General features: G+C 41.2%; 1 protein-coding gene across 1 annotated transcript in view; it reads right to left on the reverse strand.

Moving 5' to 3' along the window:
- Positions 1-7,285, reverse strand: part of ABCA13 (ATP binding cassette subfamily A member 13) — a 193,206-nt gene extending 185,921 nt beyond the window's left edge. Inside the window, exon 1 of the mRNA XM_074146216.1 lies at positions 7,217-7,285. Within this exon, the coding sequence (XP_074002317.1) occupies positions 7,217-7,285 (69 nt within the window). The remainder of the gene's footprint in view (positions 1-7,216) is intronic.
- Positions 7,286-15,576: the final 8,291 nt, after the last annotated feature.

A 15,576-nucleotide genomic window follows, 5' to 3' on the forward strand; every position in this document is an offset into this window, starting at 1 on the left:
CAATCAGGGTCCAGATCCTCAAGGCAAGGTCACAGTGATGAGGCAGGACCACGGTCAAGCCAGAAAGACAGCGGCCAAGCTCAAGAGCTGAGCTGGAGAGTGGTGCTCCTCTGACTTTACCCAGGCAGGACCTGAGGGCCCAAAAGCCCCATTTCAGCCTAAGGGCCCAGGTGGGGCTGGTCAGGGCCATTAAAGCTTAGCAGTGCCCCCAGAGCCCTGGCAACAGCATCCCCTCCTTGGCATGTTCATCCCCATACCTCTCACCTAGGATGTGAGGGGCCTTGCTGTGGAGCAGTGCCATTGCTGCAGGGTTGGGGGGAAGGGAGGGTGGAGCCAGGTACAAGGGATGAAGAAAGACACTGAAGATGAGAGTTGGAAGAGGTGTCACCAGGATGCCCCTGGAGACACACATCACCACCCCCAGACCACTGCTGGGGGAAGGAGTGGGATGGAAGGTCCTACAAGAAGCCCAGGGGGTCAGGGCTGTGCGAGACCAGAGCTCAGGGCAGAGTAGATGGTTTATAGGGGGCAGGTCCCAGAGAGCCACAGGCCGGGCTCCCTGGTGCTCACCTCAGGGCTCAAGGCCACCTAAGCTGGCAGTCAGGGCACAGCACCAGACACTGCTGCCTAAAGGGCAGGGAGCCAAAGCAGATGCCAGGCCAGCAGGGTCCTTCTCAGGCAAGGCAGGCAGGCTAGACAAGGGGAGCAAGGTTCATCTGAGAGTTCTGGATCTCCACGCGAGTTTGCGGTGATGAGACAGGCCTAAGACCAAGCCAGGAAGCCAACCTGCAGGCCACAGTTGCAGCCAGGGCCAGATGCAGGCCTGCAATCACGAGGGGAGCCTGTTGTAAAGTACAGCTAAGCCAGGGACTACCACTCCTACTGAAGGCCCCAGACTGAGTTTAAATAGGGGCAGGGCTCAGTGTGTGGGTGGAGGCCCCGGTGAGGCTGTTCAGGGCCATTAAGACCTATCAGTGGCCTCAGAACCCTGACACCTGTGAGCAGAGGTGTAGGTGTATTTAGGTATTCACTTGAGAACGTCCTTTACATAGGATAGAGCTATTTATTGTCTGCCCTTCTTTGCCTCCTATTCATCTTTCTGTAAACTGGAGAAGCCCTTTGGGATTCTGCAGCATGGAGACCATCTCTAGGGAACTTGTGCACTAACCAAAGTCTTCTGATTTCAAGCCCTCTGTTCTGTTCTCTATCTGTTCTACTGCACTGGACTTTTACCAGGGGATTCCTTTACCTCTTGCAAGCAGATCAAGCATAAGCAAACAATACCAGGGATAGGTCATGGAGCAGGTCATCTTGAGTGCCATCAAAACCCACATAATGGGCAACCAGGGGATCAGGCCTAGTCAGCATGGGTTTATAGAAGGCAGGTCCTGCCAGACAAACCTGATCTCCTTCTATGACAAGATAACCAGATTATTGGACGAGGGAAAGGCTGTTGATATTGTATACCTGGACTTTCGAAAAGCATTCGATACTGTCCCCCATACAATTCTCGTGGAAAAACTGGCTTCACACGGCCTGGATGAGCATACGATCTGCTGGGTCAAGCAATGGCTGACTGGACAGTCCCAAAGAGTGGTGCTCAATGGATTTAAATCCAGCTGGTGGCCGGTCACAAGTGGTGTGCCTCAGGGTTCAGTGTTAGGACCATTTCTGTTTAACGTCTTTCTTGATGATCTCAACAAGGACATAGGGTGTATCGTCAGCAAGTTCGCAGATGACACCAAGTTAAGCAGGAGTGTTGATTCCCAGGAGGATAGGGAAGCTCTACAGAGAGACCTAGATAGATTGGATCATTGGGCCAACATCAATGGTATGAGTTTCAACAAGGGCAAGTGCCAGGTTCTGCACTTGGGCCACAATAACCCCAAGCAGCGCTACAGGCTTGGGGAAATGTGGCTGGAAAACTGCCTGGAAGAAAGAGACCTGGGGGTTCTAATTGACAAGCAGTTGAATATGAGCCGGCAGTGTGTCCAGGTGGCCAAGAAAGCCAACAGCATCCTGGCTTGTATTAGAAATAGCGTGACCAGCAGAAGTAGGGGGGTGATTGTGCCCCTGTACTCAGCACTGGTGAGGCCACACCTCGAGTATTGTGTCCAGTTTTGGGCACCTCGATACAAGAGAGATACCGAGGTGCTGGAGCGAGTGCAGAGGAGGGCAATGAAGCTGTTGAAGGGCCTGGAAGACAAATCATATGAAGAGCGGTTGAAGGAGCTGGGACTGTTTAGTAAGAGGAAGCGGAGGCTGAGGGGAGACCTCATCACTCTCTACAACTACTTGAAAGGACACTGTAGAGAGGTTGGTGCTGGTCTCTTCGCACAGGTAATTAATGACAGAATGAGAGGGAATGGCTTCAAGCTCCAACAGGGTAGGTTTAGACTGAACATTAGGAAAGAATTTTTCACAGAAAGAGTGGTCGGGCATTGGAATAGGCTGCCCAGGGAGGTGGTTGAGTCACCATCCCTGGATGTGTTTAAGAGACGTTTAGATGTGGTGTTGGGGGATATGATATAGGGAAGAACTTTGTAGTGTAGGGTAGATGGTTGGACTCGATGATCCCAAGGGTCTCTTCCAACCTGGATGATTCTATGATTCTATGATTTTATGAAATTGAAAGTGCAGTTGGCTCAATAGCTTCCAAGTCCCTTGCACAATATCCAGAATCATACCTGTGACCCCCGGGCACTAAAATAACTATGCCAGCTTTTTGCTCTTTCAGTACAACAACCAGGGCAGAACAGAAAGTGATGTAAATAAAACCATGGTGAGAAGCCACCACAGCTAATTCCAGGCAACTCTACATCTGAAAGTGCAGGACTGAACTAATAGCTAAAACAAGTCACTCTTTGTCACCTACTGACTTACTTGACCTGTTCCTGGGCTTTTTTGCCTGCAATTACATTTTAGAAATTTTTTGAACTTTAAGAGTTTGACCCACTGGGAGTTGCTGCTGGATTATCAGGTGGTATGTAGAACTCGAAGCAGAGAAAGGGGAAGAAATAAGCCATTTATAGGTTTAACTGAGTGTCATCTGGCTAGAAATGCAAGAGAATAAATACTGACTAGAAAAGTCACATAGACTGTAACACAGTAGGATATGCCAGCTACAGAACAGTTGAGAACTGTCTTCTGGTTTAAGCTGTTCCAAAATTAATTTGCGTAGTCAGAATATCCAAACATCTGGCATGTGTGGAAGGGTTATTATTCCAAATCTGGGACAAATAAGCCAAAGATTCTTAAAAATGCAAAAATACAACAGCAGCATTTTTTAAAGTGGGCAAATTATCTTTTTTTTTCTTTTGGTAACAAACCTAGGGATCAATGTGATCATTGCACAATGACACTAGCATTGGACTGGGGTAGAAAGGCATAATCACAGAATTGTAAGGGTTGGAAGGGACTTTTGGAGATCATCTAGTCTAAACTCCCTGCCAAAGTAGGGTCACCTAAAGCAGGCTGGATAGGAATGCATCCAGACAGGTTTTGAATATCTCCAGAGAAGGAGACTCCACAACCTCTGTGGGCAGCCTGTTCCAGTGCTCTGGAACCTCAACCTCAAAGTAATGGAGTTTTTCTGCATGTTCAGATGGAACTTCCTGTGTTCCAGTTTGTGTCTGTTGCCCCTTGTCCTGTCATTGGGCACCACTAAGAAAAGCCTAACCCCATTCTCTTCACACCTGCCATTTAGATATTTATAAGCATTGATAAGATCCCTTCTTAGCCTTCTCTTCTCCAGGCTACATAGACCCAGGTCTCTCAGCCTTTCCTCATAAGAGAGGTGCTCCAATCCCTTGATCATCTAATGAAATAAGAGCTGTAAACAATTGTTACTCTCATTCTGGGCTGCATTCACTTTGGTTCTTGCCATTCACCTGAGAAACCTCATTATACATAAAGAATAGGGTAAATAGCAAACATTTTGGGGAATCTATAAAATTCATGGTTTAATAAATATACCAAATTCACGACTGGAGAATAACAGTCAGCCAAGCAAGTGTAGGCTTATTAGAATAACTTATGTTGTTTAGAAGTTTTTTGGAAAACACAGTTTCCTCCTTTTCCATTTATCTCCAAATTTTCAGTATGAATTAATGGCTTATCAGAGGTAGACTTCTCAGTCTAACATGCTTATGCTTTTGTTTGTTAGAGTACCATGGATGTTGATAATAGCAACTGCAGAGAACCTAGGAATACAAAGAAATAATCCCATTGTCCACATGGCCGTAGACTGCTCCAGCTGTCCTTATTACCATCTCAGCCACGGTCTGGATAGCAACAGCAGCAACCCAACAGCAGGAACCATGCAGCCGATGCTTGGACATGGGCAAGTCTGAAATAGTTGGTGGTTTTTTTCCAACTTCCAAAAGAGTCCTTAGCAGTCTTGTCCTTTGGTAAGCTAACAGGTTTTTTCAGACGAATAAAGCAAACCCCACTCAGCTGGCTTCCAGCAGGGCCTGTGATAACAGGGGAATTTGAGACAAGTACAAGAACTGAGAAGGCAGTTGCAGAGGCAACAACAGGTTAGGCTGAAGTGGAAATAGGTCGGAGGACTCAATGAACCATCAGCATGCTGCAGACATTAAGAAAGCAAAATTTATCTTACTGAGCAAGTAATTCCCAGTAAAGGTGGGAAGTAATGCTGCTGTACAAGGCATATTCATGTTCAAATAGGAAAGACACCAACAGAAGAAGGTCCAAAGAAAGGGCTTTTGAAATATGGCAGCCTTTCTGCAGCTGCTTTGCGAAGGCACTGAGGGGAACTGGAGTCTGATTGCTCATGCCAGCTCTGGTGAGCTGCACTTGAGAAGAATGGTGAATCTGGCAGTGGAGCTTTAGGACATGGCAGATAAAGGCAGTCAACTTTGTAACCACCCACTGCTATTTTATTTTATTTTTATTTTTTTGCACTGTGGCAAAAACATACATGTGCAAAACAGAGGGCACTTGAAAATAAGCAACTTTTAGGGCTGTTTATATCTTTTAAAGTGTGGAAGAAAGGAGTGTGAATTCTAACGGACAGAAGCAGGGCAAAGATGACACTCATTGTAGGGGCAGATGAAGAGCAAGAATCATACCAGCATTTTCTCTCATGCTTAACATTAATTCAAAATGAAAATAATTAATAATATCAAATTTTTTTTAAATAGGCATAGTTTTAGAATAGGCTATGTTTCTGTTATCTCCTAATAGTCGTATCAGCAACTATACACTATAAGCAATTCACAATGTGATTATAATCCCAGCTCTCCTCTAAATTGGGGTATCAGGAAAAGGGAATTTGGGAATCACGTTTTGTACTTTACCTATCTGCAAATTTGGATAGTAATAAATACTACATAAACAATAGTTAAGAAATGCAGTGATGGAAAACTTAAGTAATACAGTTGCCTGGTAGTGTGTATCTATCTCCTGAGCTTCCATAATCTGTAGTTCAGAAGCAAAAGCTTCTGAAAACTAGAAAATGAGCAGGTATCTTCTATGCAATGGCAATTTCAAACTTCAACTGTTGTCTAAACACACATGTTATCCCGCTGACTTTGAACCACGTTAATAAGAGATGCTGATGCCTGCCTGAATTTCAATCAAAACACCTACACTTTACAGAACACTTATGTCTGTCACAGCCCCTTTACCCTTCACCGTGTGATATCAACTAATACCACATGACACTCCTGACGCATCATTAATGCCACAGACCACACTTGTCTTCTAGCTCTAACTGCTGGTAAATAACCATGAGAGGCCAATCACATTCTGCAGATAGATCTACACAATATAATACAGAGCTGAAGCACACCAGATCTTTCAGGGGGGTCATCTCTCTTCAGATTCACAAGGATCTGCCTTGTCCTTTGTATAGGTAGGCGATGGATACACCTGGATTTCTCCTTGTGTAAGTGCAAATGGAGCACCTTGATGGCTCAGTGCTCAGAAAATGAGCACATAAGGAGGTTTTGCAAATTACCCAGGGCAGCTCCTGGCTCTGGACAGTCAGAATTGTGTTTGCTTTGGGTCATTCATTGTAATTCCTGTTTTGGGGAAGTCTGTATCTCAGTGAGCTCTCTGTTCAGGAAAAGTACCAATAAGGTAAATTTAAACGAGTTAAGATTTTGTTCCTCAAAAATAGATATGTGGGAAAACAAGACAGAGAACAGGACAGAGATAGAGAGGAGAGAAATAGAACAGCATGGAGGAGAACAGGAGATACTGAGAAGCCACTTAATGCACACGAATTTAAGTATGAGGAACAGGGAGCATATGGAAGTGCTTAGGAATGGAAAAGAATATAAACCATATCCCTCCCCCAGAAATGTCTTTCATGTTAAAAAACATCTCTTGAAATCACTTGGAGAAGAAATTATCTCTCTAAATCACAACTTTATTTAAGTGAAATATTTCTGAAATGAAAAGCTCCATGTTTATTTAATTGAGGTAATCCTATCCAAAGCAGCCAACATCCCTCATTGCAAATCCCCAGATCACCACAGACAAGGGAAATCAATAAAAAACTATTAATTGCAGCGACACATTTTTCCACAAAAATGCTATCTCACTTGAAAGTATTATTTTCCTTTTATCTTAAATTTAAAAAATCATGTCAATTGCAGTAAAAGCAAACAGTGACATCTCATCTCATATTTGAATACTTTTTAAATTTTGACTGGTGTTGAAGTAGCTGCCACATTCTTCTGCATATTGGAATTTGAAAGCTTAAATTAGGCTTTGTAGAGTGGACAAGAAAGAAAATTAAGAAGTATATTCAGTTTTAATACACAGTCCTTGCATTCCCCACATCTAGATTTTGATCTCAATTGCGCAAGCTTTCTTACATTATCAGTGAGTACCTGTAATGTGAAGGAAATTGATTTTCATCCTCCTCACTGCTACAAACACAGGTAGCATCTAATGATAATTAAAAGATAAACTGTGGCTCTTCAAAAGTTTTATGAGATTTCCTATCATCTCATTCGCAAATTTGGGAGCGTTGTTGTGTTCAGCCGTTTTAGAGTTAAAACACACTGTTGTTCTCTACTTGCATTTTCAACAACTAGGAGACCAAAGGCAAAACAAGGCAGTCAGCCTGTCGCTACCAATCTGCTGTGAAAAGGGAAAATTAAGATAGATAGAAACACTCTTTCCAACAGATACTAAAAGCAGACTTCAAATATTCCTTTCTTTATCATTTCCAAAAACTCACCGGTTGCCTCACACGGCAGAGCCAATTCTTCCAAAACAGAGCCTTGAACTGGTGTACAGCATGCCCCATATTGTCTTCTCTTTCCTTCATCCACTTGCAGAGTGGCTTCTTAAGGACTTTCTAACTCAGAATCATCTCATCAAGCAGTCTGAACTTATTATTCAGTAGCTGATAAATTCCAGCGCTGGAGAATGGTGCAAGAGATTTGCCTGCTTGCTGAGAAAAGATGAGATTATGTTTCTGCCTCTTGTTTTGCATTCGTTGAGGAATCTCATCTTTCCATTTGCTCAGTGCAATGAACAGTAAAGGGGATGGGTTTGTATAAATGCCTTCAGGGTGCTTTACTCCACAGTATATATTCTGCACTCGTTTCTACTTTTCTGGAATAAAAATGAATGTAAACAACAGGAAAAAAAAAGAATATGTAACACACATTTGTCTTTTTCCAGAGTTCGGTGACTTTCTGTCACTGCAGTGTTCATGTCATTTTGCATGCATGTGCTTGGATTTTGGGGAAAAAAAAAAGTATAGTAGGGAAATAAGTACACTGTTTAACCACATAGCCCTATAAATGTCTGTATACTTCTAGAACACCCTTATAAGCACACATCTAGAATTGAGGTGGTCCCATTGCATCATCATATGACTGTTTAATTTTATATTATAAAGGGGGTGTGTTTGACATATCAGTCTCCTTTTTCAGTGTACATTACCTACGTAAAGGTGGAATATTCTGACGAGTCAGAAAACTGTGTTAATTAATTGCCACATGCCACCCAGGATGACAAATGGTCTTCCAGCACTTCCTTCAGCAAAGAGGAGGGAGGGCAATTCCTGGAGCCGTTGGGGATGATCTGCAGGAGAGGAGCCTGTGCATACCTGTGGCAGCAGGGCCACCTGAAGAGGCAGCAGGTATCTGCTGGTGCAGAGCTGTGCTGTTTTACTGGGGGGTGAGGATGACTGCTCTACCAATGGGAAATGCCACCTTGAGCAGAAGAGTAAACTTTCTGTACGTTTTGTTCTACCCAAACAAATTGCCTAAGATAGAATCTGATCCCCAAAATTTCTCTCTGTGGTCAATGGAGACACATAACAGCCATTATAGAAGGTGATTCAAACCACCTAAAATCTGAATCATGAATCACACACAGACACACGTATTAGGACAGTGCAATGCCTGAACAAATTTTCTTTATTTCTCATTATTGCTGAGTAAACTGGACATTACACTTTCTGCAAAATGTTTTACCATATTAAGAAGAAAATCCCTCAAAATCTAAAAACTTTTTGGATACAGAAGTCACCAGTGAGGAATCCCAATTTCCACTTGACTTGACCTAAGGCAGCAATCTAAAAAAATTAATAAACCTGATGATACTTCTGCAATGAGCAGCTGCACATCTGCAGGTCCACTGAGCTCTGCCAGTTCCCATGGGATGAGGTTCAGCTGGTGTCTTATGTCCAGTGTCTAAGCTTCCCTTTCCCAAATTTTGCATTTGGGTCACCCAGCAGCAGTTTTTGGCCCTCCAGAGTGTGTTGTGAAGCCTAGTTACTCCTGCTCATGTTAAACTGACCGCTTTATCTGTTAAAAAATTTGTATTTAAAATGGTGCAAATTTCTGTTTTAATTTTTACATTTTCCATGAGTTAAAGGCATAGAGAAAAAACAGATTATATAGATGTCATGAATTTGTAAATTTTTACATACTGGTAAAAATCGCCTCCCAGCAAACAGAAATCACAGATGCAGTCTATGCTGAATGCACAGTCTGTTCTTATGCAGAATACGACTAGCTGAATTCCTTTCTTCCCCAAAATATGGTGGGATTTCCTTTTATTTTCTCCCCTCTGAGACAGAAAAATTACTGGAATAATAACCGCATCTAAAGATGAGCAATGAAGCTGGTGAAGCATCTAGAGCACAAGTCTTATGAGGAGCAGCTGAGGGAACTGGGCTTGTTTAGTGTGGAGAAAAGGAGGCTGAGGGGAGACCTTATTACTTGTTACAACTACCTGAAAGGACGTCTTAGGGAGGTGGGGTTTGGTCTCTTCTCCCACATTACAAGTGTTAGGACGAGTGGAGATGGTCTCAAGTTGTGCCAGGGAAGGTTTAGATTGGATATTAGGAAATATTTCTTCACCAAAAGGGTTATCAAGCATTGGAACAGGCTGCCCAGGGAAGTGATTGAGTCGCCATCCCTGGAGGTGTTTAAAAGACACGTAGATGTGGTGCTGAGGGACATGGTTTAGTGGTAACTTGGCAGTGCTAAGTTAACAGTCAGACTCGATGATCCCAAAGGTCTTTTCCAACCTAGATGATTCTATGACTGTATGACTTAGCTTTAAATAGAAATGTGAAAGTCCTCAGGACATAGCAAAAAACAAAGTAGCTCAGTGTTTACCTGAATGATGTACCTCTAAGGCAGGATTAATTAGTTATGTATGAAGGTGGGTCAAGTGAGCACATCTGTTCTTCCATTAACCCGTTTCCGACTCCACTTCTCTGTCATGGTACTGGCAAAGTGTGCACCTCCAGTAGTCATCACGCACATTACCATCTTTCTGCTTCCTCCAGTGCTGAAGAGCAGCCCCCATGCTGAGCAACAGAGACAAGTCCCCCACTTCTCACATCTCCCATCATCCCCCCACTCTGGGGCTCTCCTCATGGCATGCCCTATGGTGGTGAAGTGTAGCTGGGCAAACAACTAAAAAGGAAGAACATAGCTCACCAAGGAGCTCCACTTCACAGCTGGCTGGCACTTGCATAAGGAATATTTCTCTGCTTTTGGTCAAGCAATGCTAAAATCCCTGCTATTTCAGAGTATGTAACGGTAATTTTGTTCACCAGGACCAAAGGCAAAATTCTGACATAGCTGAGACAAAAGTCCTGTGCACAGTTGAAGTATGCATGTTTAAACAAATATGTCAATGATTGAATATTATGAATATATGTATGGGTTCACACAGCTGTTTTTGAAAACTGGGGAGCAGAATCTATAGTGTGTGATTTGTAGGAAGTGGTAATCAGTCAGCATAATGAATTAGAAGCAGTTATTTATCAAAGCAGCTGATACAGAAGGCAGTTCCTGACTAGTAAGTAAGCTGAAACAGCTCACACGAACCATTTGCCAAATTATTTTGAACAAGTAGTTCTGCAAAATCTCTGTTCATCCCAGTATGTGATGTACATAATTTATTATGCTCTATATAATTAAATACTCATAAATGCTGCATTCTTTTTTTCAATGCTAAACAACTTTTCACGGATACAGGAAACAACTATTTTGTATGCAACTAGTATTTGGTACTAATGAACTACCGAGTCTTCATTTCGACACTCTGAAATTAGTACTCTGTCAGTACTAATGAACTACCGACACTCATTCATCATATTGAGTGTCATAAGACACTCAGCAGCCAAACACCTTTCACCAGAGAGTTCTGTTAACTTCATTTGCCTTCATACATCATTGTCCTTTCGTAAAGAAATTCATTCTTGCCTAGTAGAGTTGTTTTTCCTAGAACAAAATTTATGAAAGTAAAAGATATCTCATAAATGTTCAACCAAGAACAATCCCTGCAGTGGCACTCTGGGAAATTACTTCTAAAAGTAATTTTAGAAGAAACGGGATGTATGAGCCTGATTGTATCATTTGCAATGCTACAGAAATATGAGAAATATGAAATCAAACCACCATCCCCCGCAACAAACCCTTGGCACAAAAGAGACGATAATATTAAAAATTAAGCACACAGGCAGGAAAAGCAAATCAGTTCTGAATATTTTTGGAAAGACAGATCAGCTGTATTGCTGCCATCCTGGAAGCTCTTTTGAGTGACCTAGGTTTCATCAGTACTGTGTCAAGCAGTACCCTGTGCAAATTCCAGCCTTAAATAGCAATTTTGTTTAGGAGTCGCATGTACAAAGAGCTTAAAAAAGTTCAAACACAGCACAGCTGCTTGTAGGCTCAATAAACTATCTGCTTTCAAGGCGCCTTAAGAGAGTGGCTGTAGTCAACAGCAACCATGTTGAATATTGCAGGGCAAATTAGGTGGTCATATTTTTCATCATGTGCTCCACTCATTCCTTCTGGAATGGAAAAAAGTACGTTCAGAAACAGGTCTCCAAAGCAAGGACAAGATAGTGACTTGCCCTTTTCTGCTTCTGCTTAGCTTTAGCAGCCTTTGTCTCGGTTTTAACTATAAAGTTTAGTCTTATAATATGCAAACTATCCAAAACCACTGGGACAGAAAAAGCAGAGAACCTTCTTCCAGCACCCATCTCCAGTTTTAAAACTCAACTGCTTTATAATATGATACCATCAACACGCCACGTCTAGCCTGCAGTTTTAACATGGGCTAATTAGAGTGAGTTGGCAAGCACATTCAAAGAAACATAGTTTTATATGTTAAATAGGTTAAAGCCCAGGAGCCAAAAATACTTTTTGGTAGACGGGAATGCATTCAAATCATGTGAGACCATGGCTGGGAATCTGGTAAACTAGCATATTTTCTTCCCACCACCCACAGTTTCTTTCACAAGGTTTACTGTGCGATCACAAGGCTTTCCTTTTAACATTATTAGGAAAACTACTTGTAAACATTTACATGGCACAGACCTGTTTTGCAGACAAAGTGCCTGCAGCGTGACACCAATTAGTAGCATCTTTCCCGGGAGACGCTGCCTGTGTGCAAAGTTAGGATATGATGAAAAATGTTAGTGGTGGGCAAGGTCAAGTAATAGTGTTGATTAAAATGGAGCTACACGTTTTAAAAAAAAAAAAAAAAAAAACAAACCAGACCCGATCTCTCTCTGTTTGAGCTTCTGGGCAGCTCTAGGAACTTTATTCTTGTAATATGACAGACTGAGAGTAAACTGAAAATTTTCTTGCAGTTACAAGCTCAGCGCCAACAAGAAGCATCTAGAATCAGGTTTCTGTGTTGTGTAAACCCAGCTCTGTCTGTCTTTTGCTGCTGCTGTGTTTTATTTGTAGCCTGAGCAAAAGCATTGCCCCTGTCAGCATTACTCTTTCTTCTATTATTGCGCCATAGAGTTTCAGATTTAATGTTGCTCTGTTCAGTGACCTCCTTTCTCTTCAGGCAGAAGGCTTTTTTAACTGTAATTTGATTCATACTCTGGAGTATAATATTAAATGGTAATTATTGTAGAAAGAGAAAGCATGTATTTAAGTCATTCCAACTTAAAATCTGAGAAACTTTCAGGGAAAGTAAACCTCAACATCTTGTAGCAAACGGTAATAGTGCCATCAAATCACAGTACTGTGCTTTTTGCATTCGGTCGCTGCACACAGATCCAATCCCCAAAGCTCAGTTTCCTGCTCGCAGTACCGAGGACTGCATTCAGAACACAACTAACTGCTGATGGGCAAACCTAAAAACATTCACACTTTAGTTTCTTACACCTGTCTTGTCAACGCAAATGAAACACATCTCTGATTCAACTGTATAAACATTTTATTTAGAAAAATATTGAGATCCAGACTTGAGAAGAAAATCAAGTTGTTACATAATGCACTGAAAATCCTTTGCAATAATTTAGGAAGAATGTTAAAAAAAATATATTGCATATTACATGTGTATATTTTCAAGAAATACTGAAATTACTGAATTATTTACTTAGTTTTCAAATAACGGACAAAAATATTTATACTCTAAGCACTTCTGGCAATAGGTCATTCCAAAATGAATAAAATAAATAAATATCCACTCCTTCAAGTCACTAATAATGTTACTGCACGTTCTCAGTCTCTTGCAAATGTGAAACACATGCGTTCTAGCCTATTGCCACTGTGGTCTCAACCATTTCTTTAACAAAAAGGTAGGAACAGGCCAGAAGAACACCATGAGTCACAGAACAAACCATTGCTAGAAAACACCGGTTTCACCCTTCATACTTCCATCCTATTAATATCTTCTGCCTTCCTTCTTTGCTTTTATCCCTTCTGATCTCTGGAGTAAACCAATTCTGTAGTGTATTGTTAGGTGCAGGATGGCACAGAGAACAAAAGTTGGCCTTTGATTTGAAATTGAGGTTTCCGGGGTTTACAGGATTTGTAGATCTACCAGGAGATACTGCACTATGTAATATCAAACACATCCTTAATATCTTTTATGCTGTTAAAAATACCATCACGCCAAATCTTGACTCATGTTCAGCAGCCTACCTATGCTGCTTTTCTATATGATACAGAACTAATGTGAATGGCTAATATTAAAGAATCGATTTGCATATAAAACCCTGTTAAATATTTTATAATTCTTTATGGATGCTTTTGTAAAATCTACAGGAAGGTAACTTCACTGCCGGATGCACACAGCTGAGTCATTTCTTTATCTCTCTGTCCACTTGCAGTCACAAGGGAAAATACAATTGTTCTTATCAGGGTAACGTTCTGGCAAGTTTCCTCCGAAGCTAAGAAAAGTATTTTCTTGCACGCAAGATGTGTCTATAGAGCACCCTCTTGCATTAGGAATACAGCATTACAGGGTGGTGACCAGTGGGAAACAGTAGGATACTTGCTCTCCTTTGAATTCTAATTTTAAGTTGTCACACATCCCTTTACTCCATCTATTAGGATGCACAGAAGAAAAGTTTTAGCAGAAAGAAAAATACAATGTCCTAAGGAACAGTGGGAAGGAGAAAGCATGTATTTGCAAAAAGTGAATGCCTAAAGACTTCCAGGGGTTTCTGCCAGGTTCTTGTGTATAGATTTAATGGAATAATATCACTCCATGAACGCTTGAACTTGAGCTCCAGCTTGGCCAGGCCACAATGCTAGTTATATATCGGCACATAGCATGTAAGAACTTTCATATTAGTTACGAAAATAGAAGTCCCTACTTTATATGACTGTTAATACAAAAGCTGTGTAGTTTCGATTAAGCAACTTTTTTTTTTAACCAGTTGCCAGATTCTTGCTGCCCTTCTTTTGAAAAGACAAATCACACCACCTCAGATTTATACCTCCAGGGTAACGGCAATAACACACTTCCCCAAAACTTCACACAGCCGCATTAGGTGTTTCCTTGTTTCCTTGATAAAATATTTCTTCTCCTCTCTAGGGAATTCATAGTAAGGATTTTTTTTACAACAGCAAACTGCCTCCTCCAAACCCATCCTGGTCAACCTGGTATAAGCTTTTCTTCCACCTCAAGCGCAGCACATGGCTTCTCAAGCCATCTCCTTTTTTATCTCCTTGCTGCTGTTCCGGGAACAGGAGGTTGCAAAGCAAGGATGTGCTTTGTTGCATGTTTCCCAGCGGAACTCACAGGGCTTTGTGCAATGCCCAGGCAAGCACTAGGCATATTTAAACATAGATTTTAATATTTTTTTTAATTATTATTTTTTAAATAAGAAAGGAATAGTTCAAACAAAATGCAGAGCCGTTGCCACCTGACTCCTTCCCTTAATTTTGGGGAAAAAAAAGGCGTTCTCTGGAAATTTAGATTCATTGTATATCCCAAGCATAAAATAAGAAAATGTGTTTTTAAAATTAAAGAAAGACTAAATTAGTAAATTGAAGGTATTTGAACCTGTTTGTTTGTTTGTTTGTTTTTTAAACACAAATATTTGTATCTTCAGTTGAAAATTCATCAAATTTAAGGAGATTAATCCTAATTGGCAGTTTCCTATTCACAAAAGTCATGCCTACTACTACATCACTCCCTCTTACATCTAACTCTTATGCTTGTTAACAGTGTTGCAGACTACAACCCTTGAAAAGAAAATCCCATTTAGCTGGATCAGTGACAGCTGTTCTGAGAACAGACTCTTCTACCTGTGACTCCTCTTTTTGCACTGCACCAGAGAGAGATAAATTCATTTTTCTTTAGTTGACTACATAATTATATTCAACCATAACAGCAAAGCAGCAATGAATATGATTGAAAACAGAAACAAACACTAGGCCAATGGTAGCGGAAAAAATGCTGAAATGGTTTTGATGGCACGTACAGTTGATAGGTATTCTCCAGTTATTCAAAAAAACCAAGAACCACGCAACAGTGAGTGTTACGTCCTGAAGACATGGAGATGAAAACCAATTTTAAAAGAAACAAAGTAAAAGGGAAAAAAATGAACTACCATAATGCAGTCCTGTGAACATGCTGTGCATCTTGTGAATGCCTTTTGTTACTCTCCAGTAGGCAGGAGCCTTGATTCAGCAAACTATTTTGAGTTCTTCAAAATTACTTCATGCATAAAAGTTTCCTGGGTATTGATTCAATCGTATAGTTAAAATGGGATATGAATGACCTTGTTGGATCAATATTTATGAAGTACAGATATTCAAGAGCTCAGTGTCAAGTCCTTAATGTTTAGAAAATTCAGTCCCACACTTA

The sequence above is a fragment of the Numenius arquata genome, chromosome 4 (assembly GCF_964106895.1).
Source record: "Numenius arquata chromosome 4, bNumArq3.hap1.1, whole genome shotgun sequence".
NCBI classification, from domain to species: Eukaryota; Metazoa; Chordata; class Aves; order Charadriiformes; family Scolopacidae; genus Numenius; species Numenius arquata.